Source organism: Callithrix jacchus, chromosome 2 (assembly GCF_049354715.1).
Source record: "Callithrix jacchus isolate 240 chromosome 2, calJac240_pri, whole genome shotgun sequence".
Lineage (NCBI taxonomy): Eukaryota > Metazoa > Chordata > Mammalia > Primates > Cebidae > Callithrix > Callithrix jacchus.
In genome coordinates, this window is record NC_133503.1 from 196,092,433 (window position 1) to 196,107,213 (window position 14,781).

Here is a 14,781-nt window from a genome sequence, read left to right on the forward strand (position 1 = left end):
AAGTAGCAAAACTCTTACAAGCCAGAAAGGATTGGAGTTCCATTTTTAGTCTACTGATGCAAAGTAATTGTCAGCCAAGAATTTTGTACCCAGCAAAACTAAGCTTCATAAATGAAAGACAAAGTATTTTTCAGACAAACAAATGCTAAGAGAATTTGCCATTACTAAGCCAGCACTACAAAAAGTGCTTGAAGGAGTTTTAAATCTTGAAACAAAACCTTGAAATACACCAAAATAGAATCTCCTTAAAGCATAACTCTCACAGGGCCTATATGTTTTTTCTCAATGGAGAAAAAAACAACAAAGTATTAAGGCACCAGCTAGCATGCAAATAGAAAGTACCTCACATCTCGATACTACCATTGAATATAAATGGCCTCAAAGCTCCACTTAAAAAATACAGAATGGCAGAATGGATAAAAATCCACCCATTAAGTATCTGCTGTCTTCAAAAGACTCAGCCAACATGTAAGAACTCACTTAAGGTAAAGGGGTGGAAAAAGATATCCCATGCAAATGGGCACTAAAAGCAAACAGGAGTAGCTATTCTTAGATCAGACGAAACAGACTTTAAAGCAACAACAGTAAAAAAGAGACAAAAAGGGACATTATATTTATCATTATAATGATAAAATGGATAGTCCAACAGGAAAATATCATAATCCTAAATATATATGCATCTAGCACTGGAGATCCCAAATTTATAAAACAATTACTACTAGACTTAAGACATGAGATAGATGAGGGACTCCAATATTCCACTAATAACACTAGGCAGCTCACCAAGGCAAAGTCAACAAAGAAAAAATGGACTTAAACTATACCCTAGAACAAATGTACTTAACAGATATTTACAGAACACTCTACCAAACAACTGCAGAATATGTATTCTTTTCTTCAGTATATGGAACATTCTCCAAGATAGACCATATAATGGGTCACAAAACAAGTCTCAATAAATTTAAGAGAAGAAATTATATCAAGTACACTCTCAGACCACTGTGAGACAAAGCTGGAAATTAACTCCAAAAGGAACCCTCAAAACTATACAAATACGTTATAATAAACAATCTTCTCCTGAATAATCTTTGGGTCAGCAATGAAATCAAGATAGAAATTTTTAAAAATTCCTTGAGCCGAACAATAATAGTGAGACAACTTACCACAGAAATACAAAAAATCATTCAAGGCAACTATGAACACCTTTACACATACAAACTAGAAAATCTAGAGGAGGTGGATGAAATATACAATTCTCCCAGATTAAGTCAGAAAGAAATAGGAACTCTGAATAGACCACTAACAAGTAGCAAGATTGAAATCATAGTAAAATAATTACCAAGAAAAATGCCTAGGACCAAACGGGTTCACAGCTGAATTCTATTAGACATCCAAAGAAGAATTGGTACCAGTCTTACTAAAACTATCCCAAAAGATAGTGAAAGAGGGAATCCTCCTTACATCATATTAATATCCCTGAAAAACATAGATGCAAAAGTTCTCAACAAAATACTAGCTAACCAAATTCAACAGCATATCCAAAAGATAATCCACCATGATCAAGTGGATTTTATACTGGGGATCGAAGGAATGGCTTAACATACACAAGTCAATAAGTGTGATATACCACAAAACAGAATTAAAAACAAAAATCCTATAATCATCTGTTTCCTCTTCTTTCTACTGGTTGGAGAACAAGGCTCATCCTCCTGGCATGCTTGGATTTGAATTTATTCTGATGGCATCTGCTCATGAACACTTCCTTTGGTGCTTTCTTAGAGATGATCCTGTCTCTTCCTTCCCCTCACCTCACTGTAGTTGTGTCAGGAAGAACAAAGTGGAGTCCCAGACGGCACAGACGGTCCTATTCAGAGAAGAGCCATGAAAGAACCTGCAGATTCACTTTCACTTCTATTTTTAAAAATATGATTTCCCTTCCAGTTTTCTAGAAATAAGATTATTCTTAAGTATTCTTTATGACATGTTTAGACAAAGTAACACATGTTTATTAAGACATATGCCTCATTGTCAGGTCTGCCAGGTATATTTTGATTAAGTGCTAAGATGGAGAAGCTTTAATTCTCCCAATGTTTATTGAATTGGTCCCCACTTCGTGTTCTGGTGGTGAATTGTCTAAATAACTAACTTGGCTGGGAGTGGTGGCTCATGATTATAATTCTAATAACTTAAGAGGTAGAGGTAGGAGAATTGCTTGAGGCCAGGAGGTTAAGGTCAGCCTGGGCAACATAGCAAGACTCCATATCTATGAAAATTTTTAAAAAGCAGTCAGCTGTGGTGGAGCATATCTATAGTCCTAGCTACTAAGGAGGCTTGAGGCAGGAGGATTACTTGAGCCCAGGAATTTGAGGCTGCAGTGAGCTGTGACTGCACCACTGCACTCGAACTTAGATGAGAAAGCAAGACTCTGTCTCTGAAGAGAAAGAGAACTAACTTAGTTTTATATCACATTATATATATGGCTGGCTCTGCCTTTAGTCTTGAAATGCCTGGAAGATAGAAACTATAGTTCATCTACCTTTGTCTCCTCACAGTGGTTCTGCCACTTTTGGACATTTTGCAATGTCTAGAAACATTTTGGTTGTTACAGCCTGGAGAGGGCATCTAGTGGGTAGAGGGCAGGAACCTGGTAGACACTCTACACTGCACAGAACAGCCCCTGCCCCAACAGGAATTACCCAGCCCAAATGTCAGCAGTATGAAGATCGAGAAAACTCACTTCAGCGTAACAGGCAGCATGGTATACATATTAAGAAATACCAGGCCGGGCGCGGTGGCTCACGCCTGTAATCCCAGCACTTTGGGAGGCCGAGGCGGGTGGATCACGAGGTCAAGAGATCGAGACCATTCTGGTCAACATGGTGAAACCCTGTCTCTACTAAAAATACAAAAAAAAAAAAAAAAAAAAAATTAGCTGGGCATGGTGGCGCGTGCCTGTAATCCCAGCTACTCAGGAGGCTGAGGCAGGAGAAATGCCTGAACCCAGGAGGCAGAGGTTGCGGTGAGCCGAGATCGCGCCATTGCTCTCCAGCCTGGGTAACAAGAGTGAAACTCCGTCTCCAAAAAAAAAAAAAGAAATACCAATTTAATTTTTCATAGTGTGTTAGAGTGAAAGCAACAAATTTAATCCTGTACTATTTTATCTTTACTGTTCTCCTACAACAACCAGCTCATGTTATAAAACTCATAGTTTTGAAAAAGTAAGAGAAAGTTTTAACCCCTGAATTATCCTGCGGATGCTTATCAGAGTGAACAGTGCTGAGGGCTGGTCTTCATTTCACTGCTCCTTACTTTCCTTCAGGACTATGACCTGGTGCACACACGTATGTGCAAGCCTAATTACTCTGCCTTTATACTTAGTGATACTTTTGTCTTATTACGCATATTTTATTCTGTAACTATCTTATAGACAGTTTTGAATTGCTCAACCGTTGCGTACCAGGAGTCCTTTGTTGCTGGTTGTGCTATGTCATAACACAAGTGAACATTTCAAAAATACATATTTTTAAAGAGTGCACGATGACATTAAGTAGAATCACACCTGTAGGCAATATCAATTATTTGTAGTAGAGATGAAGAATTGAGTACCTTTGGCTAATTACTATGGAGAAGCTGTTCTCCCAGCCTCTGAAGGTGTCTGATTCCATGATTTGCCTGTGATGACTTTGAAAGCTAGGTAAAACTGTAAAATGCAAAAGCCATCAATAAGAAGCAAATTGTTACAGAGTATCTCTTCCTTATTTGACTGTCTCAGAACTAAATCGAGAAAGCAGTGACATAAACAAATGTGCACCACCTTCCTGACTCATGCCCTTATTGTCTTGTTCTCCAGAGGAGTCCCGATTCAAGTGAAGAAAAGCGTGAATAACCCAACCTGTCCACAACTCTAAAGCTTTATTATTTTTAAGTCAACAATTTTTTTCTTCCTAAAATGCTGGAGTCTGACCTCATTCTCTGCTTTCTTCTTGCAGTGATGCAGTTTCTTCTTGGAATTTCCATGAATGGCATTATTGTGGTGGTGAATGGCATTGACTTGATCAAGCACAGAAAAATGGCTCCAGTGGATATCCTTCTTTCCTGCCTGGCACTTTCTAGAACTTTCCTGCAGTTGTTTATCTTCTACGTTAATCTGGTTGTTCTCTTCTTGATGAAATTAATCATGTATCCTGAGAGTTTTATAATTATCATGTTTATAAACGAATTGGAACTTTGGTTTGCCACATGGCTTGGCGTTTTCTACTGCACCAAGGTTTCCAGCGTCCCTCACCCACTCTTCATCTGGCTGAAGATGAAGATATCCAGATTGGTCCCGTGGATGATCCTGGGGTCTCTGCTATATGTATCTATCATTTGTGTTTTCCATAGCAAATATTCAGCGTTTTTTGTTCCACGCAGCCTCATGAAATTTTTCTCCCAAAATGCCACAATTCAAATAGAAGATATACCTGCTGCACAGATTTTCTCTTTTGCTGCTGAGCTCTTAGTGCCACTGCTTATTTTCCTTGTTGCTGTTCTGCTCTTGATTTTTTCTTTGGGGAGGCACACCTGGCAAATGAGAAACACAGTAGCCAGCAGCAGGGTACCTGGCAGGAGTGGCCACATCAGCGCATGGCTGTCCATCCTGTCCTTCCTAATCCTCTATGTTTCCCACTACATGATGAAAGCTTTTCTCTGTTCTATAAGGTTTCACATCAGAAGGTTCACCTTTATGCTCTGCATCCTTGTGATTGGCACATACCCTTGTGGACACTCTCTCATCTTAATTTTAGGAAATCCTAAATTGAAACAAAATGCAAAAAAGTTCCTCCTCCACAGTAAGTGCTGCCAGTAAGAGAGAACTTTGAACGGTTCAAAAGAACCCATGATTCAATCACTTACCCATGCAGGCGACATCTCCCTCAGCCAGACAAAGCAGCCTGTTCATGAATATACAAAACCTCCCCTTCAGGCTGTTTATCCAGCCTGAGGTATTTTTATAGATTCGGTACTTTTTCAAACAGTTAAACTGATTTTCAAAGCACAACATATGTTGATGGATTACATCAATGTCAGTATCCTGGTTATGATTTTGTACTATCATCTTGCAAGTTGTTACCACTGGGGAAAAGTGAGTAAATGGTTCGGGAGTCTTTCTGTATGCCTTCTTGAAAATGCATTCAAATCTACAATGATTTCAACATGAAATGTCTGATGAAAAAGAAAAGCACATGTTTGAACTTACGATGTCAGAAGGACACATGAATGCTGTACGGTCCATGTCTGTCTGATGCCTGGTCTTAGATGGTTTATCCTGACCTTGATGGGCTGACTATTCATGTCTGGTCTACCTGGATATTATTTCTGCTCTGTTTGTTGGAGTCACAGGCAATGGAGTCATTTTTTCTTCACGGATCACAAATGAAGTGAGGACAAGCAGGCCTTCTCCATCCTTATAAGCATATTCTCCTACTTCATCCTGCAGAGAACTTAGATGCCTTGGTGACAGGTCCAATCAACTGAGAAAAGGGGAGACAGATGGAGGAGGAAGAGGAGGAGGAGGAATGGAGGGCTGAATGCTTGTTTTCCATTTTCCTTAGCTATGCACTCTGAACAGACAATAACTTGCAAAGATGTTTCATTTTGTATCTGTGTGCCTGACTTTGAGACTCTTTCAACCAAAGATGGTAATTTGGAACTCCTCCTGCATTGCATGTCCTCCCAACAAAGCAACATCAGTAGGTGGGGGAGCTGGGAGTGTCTCCATCTGCTTGAAGTCACAAATGCATTTTCTGTTTGATTGATGATGTTGAATACTAAGATGATAGATGATAGATAGATGATAGATAGATAGATAGAAAATAGATATAGAGATATTATAGCTATAGATATACTTGTATATTTCCAAAACAGCTTCAGAACCGTTTCACTTCCAGACAAGTAAATAAAGTAAAAAATGTTCTTAAGCTTGGCTATAACTTGTAGTTCAGGCGTGATGATGCAAAGTAGGTTGAGGTTTAGATTTGTCAATCACCAGTAATAGGAACCCAAATACAGCTTCTCTAAGCCAAGCCATGCAGGCCTGGTTATGATACACCAATGAAGGATTTTGCTTCAGAAGATTCGGGGATGTACTTATCTTCTTGGGCATGGGAACTAAGAGCTGAGGGTACTCCCAACTTCCCACAGGTTTCACACTTCATTCCCAAAGGAGCAAAATAACAGTCTCCATCTTCCTGCTATCTCATTTTCCCAAGTCCCACTAGGTAGGAAGGTTTGTAGCTAATCACACACTCCGGAAGCCAGCTGTGGGAAGATCAGTTGTATCCTGGATGTAATTATGTCTTTTGATTTGGGGAAAGGAAAAGTCACTTTTATTTTTCTCACATCTCAAGTTCAGGGAATATCCTGTTCCTTGAATCTGTGATATGAGTACCTGAAAGAGTGGGAGCAATTTCAAACATTCAAAGAGAAATTTGTCAGTACACAACTCTCACTTTTTTTTTTCTGGTATTAAATTCTGATTCTATTTCAAGCAATTCCTGATTCAATAATGTTCCCTAATTAGATAAATATTAACATATGACTAGCATTGTATGCTGTTATCAAGAATTGTTTTAAAAAAGAATTCATAATGAAACAAACTATTCTAAAAACATTTTCATTGTCTACTTTCCTAGAAGTATATTTCTTCCAGAAACGTTGCCTAGCTGTTGAGTTGATGAGTATTGGGTAGGACACTAATTGCTCAAATTTAGAAGCAAAACAGACTGAGCCTTTGTCTCTCTGGAGCCACGCTTATCTGCACTCTCCAGCCTTGCCAAATTGCTTTTGTCCTCATCGAGCAGTGGGTTGACCTCTATCATGGTGCAGCATCTTTTTGTACCCACTCTTGTACTTTTAGAGATGGGGCTGGACATTATGGCTCTGGGGCATCTTGGCTGTGGAATCACATGCCCATAGGTGAGGCCGGCTGACTGCTGATTGCAGGATGTGGTAGTGCCACACTTCCTCTACATCCTGTGGCTTCCCAAGGAGATTCAACACCCACTGCTCAGTTAAGTGGCTTCTGGCTGTGGCTTCCAAATAGACTCTGCACCAGGAGGCAGACTCTCACCCAAATGGAACCCAGCAGACTTATTCCATTCCACTTTAGATCAGGATTCAATGAGCAGTTCTAAATCAGGGAAGAAGGGCTATCTTACTCTGTCCCACTCTCTATTCTGACATTGGTTCTTTCAATCCCCAATCCCAGGGGTTTTATAAAGTCTCCACTGACTGAAGATGATAACAGTAACTGAGAAGGCTAAATCTGTGTGCTGATAGAAATAGACTTTTAAGAATATAAATGTTGGTCAGCCATGGTGGCTCAAGTCTGTAATCCTAGCACTTTGGGAGGTTGAGGCGGGTGGATCACTTGAAGCCAGGAGTTTGAGACCATCCTGGCCAACCTGTCAAAATCCTGTCTCTAGTAAAAATTCAAAACTTAGCCAGGCATGATGGTGTGTACCTGTAATCCCAGCTACTCAGGAGACTGAGGCAGGAGAATCACTGGAATCTGGGAGGCAGAGATTGCAGTGAGTTGAGATTGCATCACTGCACTCCAGCCTGGGTGACAGAGTGAGACTCTATCAAAAAAAAAAAAAAAAAAAGAATATAACTGTTGTCATAATTTGAATGTTAAACACAGTTCAAAAGTCTCACAAATGATAAATGCCTTTTAAATTCTCACTCATCCAAATGTGACAATTGCTTGAAGATACAATGCTCCAGACCAGAAGGTGCTAGGAAGACATCTAATGTCTACCATCTGTCTTCTTGAGGCTGATGACCAGGCATCTAAGATGCTTCAGGCAGTTCAAATGTTATGCCCCATAGTATGTTTAAGTAAAGGCATACTTCTCATGCTATGGATATTCTGATTTTAGGTTTGAAATATATCGTTTCCATAACTTTTGTCCTTGTAGAGTTATACCTGTTTAGGTGAGAGGAGAAGCAGGTAGTTAGAAATATGCAAGAGAGAAAGAAACCAGCCAGACCATCGAAATTCACATTGGCAATAAAAGAGATGACAGATGTTACATACAGATGGCACCCATAATGGAGAAAAATCCAAATGACGAGGTCTGGGAGACCCACATGTTTTAAAGAAGGTCTTGCTAGTGAAGGCGTTTGGTGTTAGACTGACCATCATATTAACACAAACTTGAGATCAGTAGAAAATTCATTTGTTAATATTCTTTGTTACCTAAAAATTGCAGACTCTCTAGGAAAACTTTATGCCAAGAGAGGGTTATATACTAGGAAAATTTCCTCAATGACCTGAAAACATTAAGATTTGGGGGAGAGTCAATACGAATTCAAGATAGCTCATGGACACTTGTTTCACTGCTGTCTTTCTACACAAAACTAGTCTCTCTCTCACTCATTAATACAGAACCCTATACCTTTGTAGGATTAAAATAGCTATTGTTTTTAAGATGTGATATAAACATGTGGATTCACATCTGTGACATCTGGATCTACTTAATCTTTTTGACTGGGAATAAGGAATTGGTAATTGGTATCCTTAAATGTAAAATGTATTTATAGCAATGAAGTGTGGGTCTCCTTTTATTATTTTTGGCATTTTATATCATTTCTATTTTGAACATTTCTCCACAAGATCATCAACATAATATTAAATCAAAAATTGACTTAAACTTTTGATGACAGGTCAATTTTTTAAATGACTAAAGATTCATTTTGTTTAAACTTCAACATTTCAGAGGAAAAATGATACAGGGTAACTCTGTTTCTACTTCTGATGTTGGGCTGCATGGTTCGGAGAGAGCTTCACTTCCATGACTTAAACTCTCTCCCCTCCATGGATCGGTGTAAGCACTGCAAGGTAAGCACACACGTAAGTGTGCCTGGTGATATTTGAATTTGGGAGTGTGCAGGGACTAAGTCCTGTCGCTAGATTGGACTTGGCACTTGGTGGGCACCACTTGAATAACCCAAATTCCAGAACTGCTGGGGAAATTCCAGATTCTTCTGAGGATGAACAGATGAAAAGGAGTGTAGAAAATAAACAAGTGGCTAACAGTGGACTAGGATCTTATATCACTAAATACATGGAATGTCCTTTGGCAAAAAAATCCACCCATTTGAACAGCAGATGCTGCATTTGTGATTGTGAATTCGTAAGTCTTACATCGCTTGAAACCCAGGCTGGTGGCTCCTAGAAACATTGACCAGATATAGATTTGGTCAGGAAGTTTGGTTTCATGATAAATGTTCTCCAAACTACCACTGCTTATCTGCTAAATACTTGAAATCCCTGAACTAAGAACTTATGCCTTTGGTCATGAGGTATGATGTTTTCAGCAGCAGTGGTTGATGATGGGTCTGCAGAAGCAGCTCTGTGGGATGAGAGGGAACCTTGAGTGTAATGTTTTAGATTGGGAGGCTAAGTGGATTTGTGTAGTCCTGTTGAAAGACAGGTCATTAGTCCACAGGCAAGCCACACCACTGCGTTCACAAAGCCGATGACACAGTCTCCTCAGCTCTCCTCCCTAGAACCGCACCTGTTTATTTTGGTGATTTAGGTAACTTTTGTGCAATGCAGTAAACACTTTAATGAGCTGAGCCTCCATTTCTTCATCTGCAAAATGGGATTAAGAATAATACATAACACGGCCGGGTGCGGTGGCTTAATCGTGTAATCCCAGCACTTTGGGAGGCCGAGGCGGGTGAATCACGAGGTCAAGAGATCGAGACCATCCTGGTCAACATGGTGAAACCCCATCTCTACTAAAGATACAAAAAATTAGCTGGGCATGGTGGCGCGTGCCTGTAATCCCAGCTACTCAGGAGGCTGAGGCAGGAGAATTGCCTGAACCCAGGAGGCGGAGGTTGCAGTGAGCCAAGATTGCACCATTGCTCTCCAGCCTGGGTAACAAGAGCGAAACTCCGTCTCAAAAAAAAAAAAAAAGAAGAATACATAACACACATGCTTAGCTAAGCTTCTTCATCATTGTGAGCACAAATGAATGTAACCTCCAGGTAATGGGAACTGTAGTAAGTACTGTTACAAAGAATCTCCAGCAGCCCCTCCAGAGAAGAGGGGAGTGCACAGGAGAAAACACGATGAACAATAGAGGGTCCTAATTAAGAGCATGATTTGCAATCTAAATCCACCACTAATGAACTAAGTGACTTGATGAGCCTGAGCCTCACATTTCCTCATCTTCGTAATGGGGTTAGGAGTGATTACAAGCTTAATGAGAGGAGCTGAGGGGTTACTGGAACCAAGTTCCCAGCATGATGCCTGCATACTGCCATTGTTGTTTTTAGTTATGTTAACCGTAGGGAACTGCTAGACTTCGATGACTTTTCGTCTGCAACAATGACAGTTTTGTATGCTTCTTCCTGATAAGGTCACAGGTTTTGGAGTACAGCTAATTCTAGAAAAAGGAAACAGCACATGCAAAAGTACCTGGCAAAGAAAGGAAGCAAAGATCCAGCAGAGAATCATGCACAAGTGAAGAGAGGAAATGTGAAGGGAATAATTAAAAGGTATCTGGAGCTGCTTTGCTGCAGTACAAAATGACGCCAGGACTGCAGCACCTTCAAGACGCAGGCTCATTCTCACTTGTGTTGTGTGTTGGCTGTGGGTGTACAGCAGCCCTGTTATTGTTCACACTGCTGCAGGAGCAGCTCCTGTTTGGGACAGGTTAGGGGAAAGAGTGAAAACGATGGAGATGGGAGGTCTAAAGCTTTTGTCATATCCAGTTAGTTGCATGTCAAGCAGCCAAGCCCAATGTAAAAAGGAGAGATATGGAATTCCTTAGAGAAGGGTAGCAAATGTTTGGGAATAAAATAATCCTACCATATGGGAATATAAAATGGTGCAATCACTATGGAGAGTAGCTTGGCGGTTCCCCAGTAAGTTAAACATAGAAGGACTACGTTACTCAGCAATTCCATTCCTAGATATGCACCCAAGAGAACTGAAAACAGGAACTGGAACAGATACATGTACACCCACGTTCACAGTGGCATGATTCACAATAGTCAAAAGGTAAAAGTAAAACAAATGTCCACTAACAAATGAACGCAGGGACACTGTGCATGTTAACACAATGCATACTCCTACAAACGAATTAAGTTTGGATACATGTCACCACATGGATAAACCCTGAGGACATGATGCTAAAGAAATAAGCCACACGCAAAGGACAAATATTGCACAGTTCCACGTATATATGGTACCTAGACAGGGCAAAATCAGAGACAAAAAGCAGGATAGAAGTTACAAAGTGCTGGGGGCAGGGGTGGGGAGTGGTAGCTTAATAGACAGAGAATTTCTGTTTGGAACACTGAAAATTTCCAGAAATGGTAGTGATAGTTGCACAACTGCGGGCCACTGACTTATACACTAAAATGGTAAACGTTATTGTATGTGTATATGTGCATAATATATGACGTATATATATCAACAATTAAATGTTATTCTACCAGAAAAGGAAAAGAAGCAGGACCAAGTGTACTTCTACCAGTATATTCTGGCTCTGCTCATGGGGAAAACATGGGTGGCTAAATCTCCATTGTGAATGAACTCACTATTAAACCTCAATTAGTCTTCACCGTTAGAATCAGGTTATGTTTAGGTTAAGCTAGCAGGTAAGTATTGCGCACCCAGATTCCCTTAGAATCCAAATAGACAATTGCCATTTCAATGTGAACGTCTCCTTTTTTCAGAATACACAAGACATTTCGCAGGCCATTGAACACAAACATGTGCAGTGATTGAAATATAGCCAAAAACGAAAACAAAACAAGTCCAGGACATTGTCTTTAAAACGAGGTTAGTTTGCCTATGCTTATGTCCTGAATGGTATTGCCTAGGTTTTCTTCTAGGGTTTTTATGGTGTTAGGTCTTATGTTTAAATCTTTAATCCATCTAGAGTTAATTTTTGTGTAAGGTGTAAGGAAGAGGTCTGGTTTCCACTTTCTAAACATGGCTAGCCAGTTTTCCCAACACCATTTATTAAACAGGGAATCCATTCCCCATTGCTTGTTTCTGTCAGGTTTGTCAAAGATCAGATGGTTGTAGATGTGTGATGTTAATTCCAAGGCCTCTGTTCTGTTCCATTGGTCTATATCTCTGTTTTGGTACCAGAACCATACTGTTTGGATTACTGTAGCTTTGTAGTATAGTTTGAAGTCAGGAAGCATGATGCCTCCAACTTTGTTCTTTTTTGCTTAGGAATGTCTTGGCCATACGGGCTTGTTTCTGGTTCCATATGAAGTTTAAGGTAACCACCTTCCCAGTTCTGTGAAGAGGGGTCAATGGTAGCTTGATGAGGATGGCATTAAATCTATAAATTACTTTGGGCAGTATGGCTATTTTAATGATATTAATTCTTCCTAACTATGAGCATGGAATATTTCCCCATCTTTTTGTGTCCTCTCTTATTTCCTTGAGCAGTGGTTTGTAGTTTACCTTGAAGAGGTCCTTCATGTCTCTTGCTAGTTGTATACCTAGGTATTTTATTCTCTTTGTAGCAATTATGAATGGGAATTCGCTCATGATTTGGCTCTCTGTTTGTCTGTTATAGGTGTATAGGAATGCTTGTGATTTTTGCACATTGATTTTGTATCCTGAGACTTTGCTGAAGTTGCTTATCATCTTAAGGAAATTTTGGGCTGTGATGATGGGGTCTTCTAAATATATAATCATGTCTTCTGCAAATAGAGACAATTTGACTTCCTCCTTTTCTAATTAAATACCCTTCATTTCTTTTTCTTGCCTGATTGCTCTGGCTAGAACTTCCAATACTATGTTGAATAAGAGTGGCGAGAGAGGGCACCCTTGTCTAGTGCCAATTTGCAAAGGGAATGCTTCCAGTTTTTGCCCATTCAGTATGATACTGGCTGTGGGTTTGTTGTAAATAGCTTTTATTATATTGAGATACATTCCTTTATGACTAAAACACCAAAAGCAATGGCAACAAAAGCCAAAATAGACAAATGGGATCTAGTTAAACTTAAGAGCCTCTGCACAGCCAAAGAAACAATCATTAGAGTGAACTAGCAACCAACAGAATGGGAAAAAAATTTTGCAATCCACCCATCTGTCAAAGGGCTAATATCCAGAATCTACAAAGAACTAAAACAGATTTACAAGAAAACAAACAAACAAACAAACCCATCCAAAAGTGGGCAAAGGATATGAACAGACACTTTCCAAAAGAAGACATTTATTCGGCCAACAGTCATATGAAAGAATGCTCATCATCAGTGGTCATTAGAGAGATGCAAATCAAAACCACATTGAGATACCATCTCATGCCAGTTAGAATGGCGATCATTAAAACATCTGGAGACAACAGATGCTGGGAAGGATGTGGAGAAATAGGAGCACTTTTACACTGTTGGTGGGAGTGTAAATTAGTTCAATCATTGTGGAAGACAGTGTGGTGATTCCTCAAGGATCTAGAAATAGAAATTCCATTTGACCCAGCAATCCCATTACTGGGTATATACCCAAAGGATTATAAATCATTCTTTTATAAAGACACATGCACAGTTATGTTTATGGCGGCACTGTTTACAATAGCAAACACTTGGACCAACCCAAATGCCCATCAGTGATAGACTGGATAAAGAAAATGTGGTACATATACACCATGAAATCCTGTGCAGCCATAAAAAGGATTAGTTTGTGTCCTCTGCAGGGACATGGATAAACCTGGATACCGTCATTCTCAGCAAACTGACACAAGAACAGAAAACCAAACACTGCATGTTCTCACTCACAGGTGAGTGTTGAACATAAGAACACATCGATACAGGGAGGGGAACATCACACACTGGGGTCTGTGGGATTGGGGAGCTGGGGGGGATAGTGGGGGGCGGGAAGGCTGGGGAGAGACAACATTGGGAGAAATACCTAATGTAGATGATGGGGGAATGGAGGCCACCCTGGCATGTGTGTACCTATGCAACAATCCTGCAAGATCTGCACATGTACCCCAGAACTTAAAGTATAATTTAAAAAAAGGGGGTTAGTTTGAAACTCATCATAGGGTCAAACTCAAATAACCTAAAAAGCGTATTTCTTTTCTTCTTTTTCATGAACAGAAGGTGCTTGAAGCAATTGGTCAGGGAATAGAAATTCTAACCCTTCGGGGCATCGAAGTTATGCTTGCTTGCTTATAGTAAAGAATTTTTAAACACTGATTCAATCATTTGTAGCTCATTGAGAGTGAACAAACTCTGATTACAGATGGGATGCTTCCAGAATATTAAAAATAAAAATGTCTTCTTGGGCGGGACTGGTTTCCATGTCTGTGGATATAAACCATTTAAAGGCACTCTTGAAAGGCTTATCTTTGGAGATAGCTGCCCTTGTCCACATAGGAGTTTAGCCAGGGCTTAGTTCAGCTAGTTCAGCTGGCCAATTTAAATGGAAAATGCCACACATTTTTCCCATGCTTTGTATTTTCTTACATTCCAGGTTTCCACCCCTGTCAATCATAGCCACTTCATCGGCTTTTGCACCCAGATCCACTGGACCCTGTCAATCATAGCAGCTTCATCTGCTTTTGCACCCAGATCCACTGGACCCTGTCAATCATAGCCACTTCATCTGCTTTTGCACCCAGATCCACTGGACCCTGTCAATCATAGCAGCTTCATCTGCTTTTGCACCCAGCTCCACTGGAATGTGCAGTGCTGGGCTTGTCAGTTACCGGCTGAACCCTGCTGCTTCTAAAGAATTCCCAGAGGGACCCCAGG

At 40.1% G+C, this 14,781-nt stretch overlaps 1 protein-coding gene across 1 annotated transcript; it reads left to right on the forward strand.

Moving 5' to 3' along the window:
* The first annotated feature begins 3,633 nt into the window (after positions 1-3,633).
* On the forward strand, positions 3,634-6,650 carry TAS2R1 (taste 2 receptor member 1). The gene has a single exon (XM_002745124.7). It carries the CDS (start codon positions 3,950-3,952, stop codon positions 4,847-4,849), a length of 900 nt encoding a protein of 299 aa, XP_002745170.3. The 5' UTR covers positions 3,634-3,949; the 3' UTR covers positions 4,850-6,650.
* Positions 6,651-14,781: the final 8,131 nt, after the last annotated feature.

Coding starts and splice junctions, on each gene's coding strand:
- TAS2R1 (XM_002745124.7), top strand. CDS start 3,950: ATGCTGGAGTCTGACCTCATTCTCTGCTTTCTTCTTGCAGTGATGCAG.